The sequence below is a fragment of the Arachis duranensis genome, chromosome 8 (assembly GCF_000817695.3).
Source record: "Arachis duranensis cultivar V14167 chromosome 8, aradu.V14167.gnm2.J7QH, whole genome shotgun sequence".
NCBI lineage: Eukaryota > Viridiplantae > Streptophyta > Magnoliopsida > Fabales > Fabaceae > Arachis > Arachis duranensis.
Window position 1 is genome coordinate 16,516,341 of NC_029779.3, and position 9,447 is coordinate 16,525,787.

The 9,447-nt window shown below is 30.3% G+C and overlaps 1 protein-coding gene across 4 annotated transcripts; it reads left to right on the plus strand.

Annotated features, from left to right (window-relative positions):
* The first annotated feature begins 1,800 nt into the window (after nucleotides 1–1,800).
* LOC107461150 (glutaredoxin-C6) lies at nucleotides 1,801–2,970 on the plus strand. 4 transcript variants are annotated; one of them, XR_008002020.1, is made up of 3 exons: nucleotides 1,805–2,316; nucleotides 2,644–2,716; nucleotides 2,894–2,912. XR_008002020.1 is itself a non-coding variant. In XM_021128960.2 (2 exons), exons 1-2 carry the CDS (start codon nucleotides 1,944–1,946, stop codon nucleotides 2,953–2,955), a joined length of 435 nt encoding a protein of 144 aa, XP_020984619.1. In that variant the 5' UTR covers nucleotides 1,801–1,943; the 3' UTR covers nucleotides 2,956–2,970. The 4 variants fall into 4 exon arrangements, 3 of the variants coding, with proteins under 3 accessions (XP_020984619.1, XP_020984620.1, XP_015935100.1); XM_021128960.2 differs by lacking the exon at nucleotides 2,644–2,716 and having other exon boundaries at nucleotides 1,801–2,316; nucleotides 2,894–2,970; XM_021128961.2 differs by lacking the exon at nucleotides 2,894–2,912 and having other exon boundaries at nucleotides 1,804–2,316; nucleotides 2,590–2,828.
* The last annotated feature ends 6,477 nt before the right edge of the window (nucleotides 2,971–9,447 follow it).

Here is a 9,447-nt window from a genome sequence, read left to right on the forward strand (position 1 = left end):
CTAATAAAAATTCTAATAACAATGTGTCTATGTATATAGTCTCCACATCTATTATCTATTATATATTACTAATTTTACAACCAAAATTTATTACATATCATTTTTTTATTGCAATTGAAATCAAATTTTTCTTTCTAAAATTAAAGAGTTTTTTCTTCCTCTCTCTCTCTCCATTTTTCTATCTCTTTCATTTCTTCACTCTCTGTATATCTCTTATATATCATTACCAATAACTAATTACAAATTTGACAATCAAAATATACAACATGATTTTCTAATTACATTCAAATTAAATTAAAATTAAAATTAAAATATAGCTATATTATATATTATATTATATTTATATATTACTAACTAATTTAATAACTAAAATGTGTCACATGACACTCTTTTATTAATTGATGCTGGACAAAATCTGGTATATATGAAGTTGGGTCAGGATACAAAATTGCTTATAAATTCTTTCATTCTCCTACTTCATTGAGGCCCCAGAACATACAGAACAAAAGAGTCTGGAATAGCATCTGGGAATTGAAATTACCTCATAAAATTAAGGTTTTCTATGAAAAAGTCTTCATGAAAAGCTTCCGGTGTTGCAACAAGTTCATAGCCGGTTCGCATCCACTCTTGCCACTTGTCCAAGATGCATGTTGAAGGCTGAATCAATTTTTCATGCTTTGTTCCAATGCCCCCTGTTTTCAATATGGAGCCTAAACTTAATAACCCCTTACCTATGGATGAGAGAAGAAGAGACCTTTTTCAATTGGTGGCAACAAGTCTTATCCTGGGCAGCGGCTCAATTCGACGGTAGACAAAAGACCCTCCTCATAGCGGCGCTGTGTTGGAGCACTTAGAAAGCGAGGAATCGGTTTGTTTTTGAGAATGTAATAAGCCCGGCACCAGAGATAGTGAAAGAAGCCAGCAATTTAGTGCGTGAACTCATGAGCCATACCTGATAGATGCTGCTAATTTTCTTTACTCTTACTTTACTCTTTTCTAAACTCTTAGTCTTTCAGTCACAGTTAGTGATAAATGGGAATATCCAATTCTTTTGTATTTTCGTATGGAAACACTTTTATTTTATATTAATAAAATAACATTTATCTTTGAAAAAAAATTAACAAACTCCCTCTCTCATTCTTCTTCTTTATATATCTCTCTCTTTTCTCTTATTTTCTATTTTTTTATTCTACAAAAATAAAATTAACAACATAATATAATTTAAATAAAAAATATTATTATATACATATTTTTTATTTATTTTTCAATTTTATTGCTTATCTTTTTAATTTATATTTTTACTTCTTTTATTTCAAATATTTATTACATATAATTTAGAAAAAATACTAATATCGTGATTAAAAGTTAGAATCAGGATTCAATTGTTTAAAAAAATAAATTTGAGTTAATTTTATAACTATCAATATAAATTTTTTATGTTAATATCTAATTATAATTTTGTATATATAGAGAAAAAATATATTATTTTTAAATAGCAAACATAAAAATTAATTATTTTTATTTGTGCAACAGATTTAACACCTAATTAAATATAAAAGTATACACGTTAATTTTTTTTAAAATTTTAGATAACGAATGTTAAGATTAATTATTAATAAAAAAATTAAACTCTTTCATATAAAAATAATAACTAAAAATTTATTGTTTAGTTTTTTTTATCTACAAAGATCCTAGTCTTCTTAGTCGACAAGGAGAAAACGTAGCAAAATTTTGAGAAGAGAGAGGAGTAAATAAGCAATGGAAGGGAAAATGAAAGAAAAGAAAATAGTTAAACAAAAGAGAAAGCGCGCGTGGGTTAGGTCTCGAGAGAGAGTGAGAGGAAATGAAAGAGAGTAGGAAGTGACGTAAGCAAGCACTGTCCTCCTTGGGTGGAGTCAAGTTTGATAGTATAAATAAAAGTCCTCTTGCTACCTCCTCCTCCGATGCAAGTTCAAAACGACGTCGTCGTCCCGGTTCCCCTCCATCTTAGCACCATGTCTTGTCCTTCCTTGTCCATGGAGCTGGACGAATCCACCGAATCCCGAATCCAGCGCCTAATCACAGAGCACCCAGTCATCATCTTCACCCGCTCCTCCTGTTGCATGTGCCACGTCATGAAGAATCTCCTCGCCACCATCGGCGTCAACCCCACCGTCATCAACCTCGACGACGATGAGATCGACGCCCTCCCTTCCCCCTCCGCCCCCGCTGCCTTCATCGGCGGCACCTTCATAGGCGGCCTGGAGTCCCTGGTTGCACTCCACGTCAGCGGCCTCCTCGTCCCCAAGCTCGTCCAAGTCGGTGCTCTATCTCTGGGTATAGTATGATCCCATGCATCTCTATTTTCCTTCTAGTAATTGTACAATTTAGGATCCTCTCCATCTTTTGAATTGTACTACTATTTATATCAGATCTTATTTACTTTTATTTTCTTGTATGTTTTTCCATGTCATAAACAAAACTAAGTGAGATTAAGCAGAGATAAAAATGATGACTCGAGTTTAATTTGCAACTTGATTATTTTTAACACATGAACTTAATTAGTTCTCAAACTCAATCACGAATTCAACTTGTGAATGGATCTGGCAGCGTGAGTGTGGTATTGGTCTTCGTCGTGTTGATCGCCTATGATTTGGTTTTTAGGGTGGGATTGATCAGGTCCGTAGGTTGGGTCCCATTGCCAATTATGAAGCAATCAAGGCCGTAGGATACCACAGTAACTTTCTTGCTTTGCTTTGGGAATCGCTAAGCTTATCTCTTTCTTCTCTTATTCTCTAAATTTTACTACTACTAATAATATATATAATCCATGGATGTATTTGTGTTTACTTCTACTTATGAATAGTTTGATCGTCTTCTTCCATTTTTACTCTTGCTTTTGCTTCATTTTAAGAATGGCAATCTCAACTTGCTTGGGTGGGACCATTATTATTGCAGCCCTGGCCGTCCATATGACAAGAGGTGATCATTTTCCTTTTCTCTCTCAGTAAATTTTATTTTTTTGTTAAAATAATTATTTAAGGATTCGCTTCTTTTAAAATGTATTCTTATACTTTAAAAAGTAAATAATTTAACAAAAATATTATTTGTACACTAAAATTAGTTACTAAAATCAGTCATTAATGTATTTATGTATAAATTTAATTTATTTTTAATGTGTATTTATATTCCAATATATATTTTATACTAGTGACTGATTTTAATATATACGTAACATAACTCATAATTTAAACATTTAAGTTATTGGTGAAAAGATTAATAATTTCAAACAGAAAAATACTAGAAACCATTAAAATTTATTTATTTTGGTATTATTTAATCATTAGTTTTAATTTTTTTAGTTTAATTTTTAAATAATATATTTTATTTTATACTTTTAAATACTAATTAATAACCAAAAATGATAAATTCTAATGTTTTTTTAACATTTCTACTAATATAACTACGTGCATGATTAATTAACAATCCAAAATTATTATTTTTTCATTCAACAATTTAGATATTAGATTTTATTTTCTAAAATATAATTGAAACTGTATATATAAAGGATAGTTTCATCATTTATATACCTCGTTATTGTGAACATTTAAAAGTAAAACTAATCTCCATTACTGGAAGATAGTTTAAGGGAATATAGAAATAATTAGCCAAATAATTAAAGCACCCTAAGCAATAATGTTTGGCATGCACCTCCAATATTATGGCATAAAAAATTAAAAATGATGTTTGCGTCATTTTTTATAATTTTTATACACTTTGAAACATTTTTTATTTTTTATTCAATTATTTTTAATACTAAAAAATATATAAAAGAAATGAAAAAGCATAAGAATCCATTTTTAAGTAGCTAATAATATTAACAAACATTTTTATTGTAAAATATTATTTTAATGCTAATTTTATGAAAAATGTAGAGTTAAGATTAAAATTTAAAATTTATAATTCAAAATAATTAGTTGATGTTAATTTAAGAAAAATTAACTTCTTAATTAAACTCAAAAGAGATAAAAATAATGTAAATAGTATTTGTTTTTGCTGAAATCCTTCTCCCGGCCCTTGGGATCTTCGCTGCCACTCATGCTCTTGTAATGCACTCGTCTACAAAGGCATTTAATATGAAAATGAATTAAAAATTGATTTGTCTGTGCAATAAAATTTTAAAAATATTTTGTATATTAATTTTTATGAGAATTAAAATATTGGCTTTTAAAATCTTGGGATTGATTCAAGTAATTACTCATATTAATATTACTTCTTTATCCACATTTATGCTGTAGCAAATTAATCATCGAGATGGAAGAAGTTGGAATTTTGAAACCTCTTGCTTCTTATCATATACATTATTCTCTTTTACATTGTCTTCTTTAATTTGACTGCATCACTATAAATTTCATCTCCTTTTGAGCATTTAAAGGGTATCAATTTTCATCATCATATATATTTATATTATAAAAGATCTATAAATAGTGTTTTCTTTGTTTTGTCAATCAATCTGTGTAGAAAGCAAGTATATATTCGCATGGGAGAAAAGTCATGCAAAGATATAGATATAGATATATATAAATCAGATACTTTAATTTTTACTATATTATCAATCATCATTCTATCATTCAATTCGCAAAAGCAAAAGAGCCCAGAAAGATTCAAAGCAAAAAACAAGGGGCAAGGACAACCTCAGAATAATCGCATGAAGAAAAATGTATCATGTTGATCGATGACGTCATGGCAAGAGACAACTTTGGTGAGGGAGTGCGTCACGGCATAGCATAGCATATATACAACATGCTCCCTCCATAATAAACCTCAATTCTGGTATCGACTCTCATATATTTCCCATCATTATTAATAAACAAGAATATAAATATAAATATCCACTTTCTTATTGCCCCATATGCCAAGCCACTTAGGAGGGTGCAAACAAAAAAGGTAATTTCGTGGTAATTCATTATTGAATGATAGCCAGAATAGATCGAGCATCTTTCCTTGTCTCGTTGGTTAAAAAAAAAGGTATTGAAAAAGTGAAGCTTATTAAGAAATTATATTTAAAATCTATGGTGCATGGACACGGACACGCGACACAACACATGAGAACACACGAATTTTAAAATCTTATAAGATACAGGGACACGGCATATATATAGAATATAAAGTATTTTTTAGATAAATTACAATGAATTTTTTATATTTTATTATTGTTAAAATATAAAATAATTTTTTAACTGTTTTTAATGTTTTTTTAACTATATAAAAGTATCTAAAATATTTTGTTTTAATAAATAATAATATATATTATTTCTAAACTCATTTCAACGATATATGTTAAGAATAAGGCTTGATATACGGAGTACGAACATGTGATGATATTTAGGTGTGTTCAAGTATGTCCGGAAATTTTTTTTTATTTTTTATTAAGACACGCCAGACATACGTGTCAGACGAATGTCGATGAGTGTCGTGTCCAAAATGTGTCCGATACGCAGACACATCAACTCAACGAAGTGTCCGTATCCGTACTTTATAGATTAAAATATAGTGATTATTTTAAGAATAATAATTAATTGATCGATATTCAATATATACCAGCAAGGTTTGCCATACATATGATAGACCTACGATTTTAGAAGAACTTAAATTTTACTTCTAGGAAACACGTCAGTTTAAAAAATAAGTATGAAACTAAATATAGCATATAGCATGATATAGGTTTTGTACATAGGCCTCAAATTATTACTTGAGAGTATGAAGTTAGGGAAGCAAATTAAAATTAGGAAGGGGATGAGAGGAACTTTTCCCCATTAAGGAAAACGAGGGGCGCATGATATTTATATAACTGAAGCCGAGGGTAAGAGTCCTAAGAAAACAATCCTAACCCCACTATGCCACCATGTGAACCAATAATTTCTCCTTTCAGTAGGGGAAAAGACAGAAGGAGGTGATGACATCAATGCCATCAACCACTGCAACTACAACTGATGATGATATAGAGAAAATAAAAAAAATTATATAAAATTAGTAGAGTAAATTAAAGGCTAATTTTTTTTTTTACATAAAAAATATTGGTATTTTTATTGAAAATGAGATTATTTGGTGTAATTACTTGGGGTGAATTTTATAAGTGAAGAGTGAATAAGCAAGGTGCGTGTTCATTGGATGCGTGTCATCATCATCCTGGCAACAAGCGGAGTAGATATTGGACACGTGTCATTATTTTGGTTTTTTGCACTTTTTTTATAATACACTTAAAATATTAATGTTCAACCAAAATATCATCTTTATTTCTATATTAAAAATAATTTCTGTAAATTAAAAGCTAACTTTTTTTATATAAAAAAATACCATCTCTATTTTTATATTAAAAATAATGCCAATATTCATCACATATTTTTTTTTAATTAATTAATTCATTAAAAATCATAGTATCAAAAAATTTGAAGAATATTACGAAAACTATGGCAACAGCTACAATCCAAGGAAGGCAAGACTACGAGAGTACATGTTTAACTTTCCAAATTCTTGTGGTTTTCTTTAATTTAATACAAAATCTGACGTGGCAACCATGCCACGGCTCAATGGCTTTTGATTAATTTAAAAAAAAAAAAATAAAAAACAGTGGCGGATCAAAATAGAATCTTTACAGACTCACGTAAGAAGAATCACCTGATGATTCCATTTCCACACTGGAGCAATGCAAGGACAAGCTAAGCCACCTTCAACACACATTTATTTCTTTAAAAAATATAATTGCAATGTGTATATATAATAATAATGCATAATTAAATAAACAAAATTAGGCAGGTAGAAGAGCAAAAGTGGCATACTGGCATAGGTGCATAGCACCCTCAATCAATATCAAAGGTTCCTTAATGCTGGGGTCTTAGGTATTGCACTCTCGTCACAATACATATATAAAGTTCAACATCAAAAGGCTTCTTTGGTTATTTTATACATGGATGAATATCTTTTTATTTTTTTATTAAAAGGAGGGAATCTTTCCATTTTCTCTTTACTGGTTTATATGGAGTTCCCACTTCTCTTCTTTTTACTTTTTCTTCTCAACTAAGACTTTAAATAATTACAATGATCGAATTACGTGCTATATCCATAGAGAGAATGGATGATAATTAGTTTGGTGTTGGACATTATTCAACATGGGTTCATCAAAAGTTTTAGTTTTATTTATTTCTTTTTTCATGCTATATCTTTAACCCTTTAATTTTCGTACGCTAGAACTACAAACGGTGCTTTCCGTATAGTGCGTGGTATCTTTTTGCTCCTTTAACCTCATATGTCTTATGGAAAAGAAATTTTTTTTTCCAATTCTAAGAACAAAAGAGGGTTCTTCATAGTTCATATACATGTGTGTTTGCTTCCAAAAGATTTTTTGGCTGTTTGTCCGTATTTTTTTTTTCTCATCAATCATGATCATGCTACATTCATGTTTGCACTTCATCTTCGTAGTATGCTGTAAATTTGGCTTTATATACTCTTTTTGTTGCTGTGATGCATTTTTACGTCACTATTTAACTTTTGAGTTTTGTTATTGCCGTGTGACTTTGTCTTGCTATTTTAGAGAGGCATGTAATTCAGTGGCAAATTTTTTTTTTATTTGAAAAATTAAATTTGTTTGGTGTTTTGGCTAGAAATGACTCATTTGATATAATTGTAGATAGTTAAATGTTGTAGGTAGTAGGCCCAACATATAGGGTGAGTATTAGGTCAATATGTAGAAAACGTGTTGGATACGTGGCGAACAATAATTAGCCAACACATAAATAAAAGTGTTGGATATGTATCACGTGTTGATTTGATGTGATTTTAACACACGACTTATATGATAAGAGAGTTATTTTAGTGTGTTGTTGGTATGATGAAAGATTTTTACTATAAATATAATAGTGTATCACAATGGTGAGATGATATAAAATACACATGAGATACGTAATTCAGTGGCTCATTTTTTTATGTATGAAAAATTTTGGTATTTTGACTAGAAATGGATTAATTTGGTGTAATTATAAATGGGTGGAGCAGACTCAACACGCAGGAAACTTGCTGAGTTAATATGCAGGAGTGTGTTGGACACATGGCAAACAGCCAAACATGCAGAGAGCGTGATAGATCAATGAGTGACAAATTTTATTGTAAGTGTTACTTATCCTGAGAAAAAAAATTTAAGATCAGAATAAAATACTATTCTAAAAAGTCAATCGTCGTGGCAATTAGAAGGTACACTATCTCTAGAGGAATTGATTATACTGTTTATGAATCTGAGGCACAAATGTTCTATGCAAATGTAAGACGTATGGTCATGGGTGCGATTTACTTGTTCAAGTCAGCTGGATACGGAAAAAAGGTTGTTGGGAGATAGGAAGATATAACGGGAGGCACACGTGCACCATGGGAATGATTTCACAGAATTGTTTCAAATTGAACTCAGACACAGTTGCTGATGCTATAACCTATAAGGCCATTGATTGAAACCGATTCATCTCTAAAGGTGAAATCTATAATTGTAGAAGTCCAATTCAAGTTTAACTATACCATCAGTTACTGAAAAATTTAGTTGACAAAGCAGAAGTCGATCAAAAAGTTTTCGTGGTTGGGAAGAATCTTAATTATCAAGCCTTGCCATTATGATGCACCGTAATGATTCAAAAAATACATGCATGGTACAGTTGTCCAAATAAAAATACTACTCTTGTATAACGGGAGTGAAGAGGTGGACGGTGTTAGGATACTTCACTGGATATTTTGGAGTTTCATTAATCCATGTCTTAGAGCGTTTTGGCATTGCAAGCCTTTGGTTCAAGTTGACGGCATACACCTTTATAAAAAATACAAATGTGTCTTTTTCGTTGTAATTGCACAATATAAAACTAAAATATTGTGCTGATTGCTTTTGTCGTGAAGAAAAGTATTATTAGGAAAGACGGTACGGGGTAATCTCTTATCGAACCCATGCTAGATTTATGTAACATTTGGAGAAACTATTCACATTAGATTTATTGGCAAAAATTGTCATACTCTGATTGATCAAGAAGTCATGACTGTTGCCTGTCAACCTGGTCATAATCTCTCCATCAATCTGAAGGCCATATATATGTGCCACATCTTTAAGTGTAACGGACAATATGAAAATATGAGTCTCCGACTTCCACTTTTCGACAAGAGCAACTAGCTAGTAACGAGACAGGTCATTTGATCTCTCCAATTCTCGAGACGTCGTAGAACCCTATTATCCGTAAGGCGTTATCTACCATCAGATTCCACATTGTGTTAGGCTAGTACATAAAAAATATATTTATTAATTACACAAATATTAAAACTAAATCTATTTTAAAAAATATTGGAATTAAATATATTTATTAATTATTATAATATTCATTTTTATTTATTCAATAATTATTCATTAAAATAAAATATTATTTTTTCAGAAAAGAAAATAAT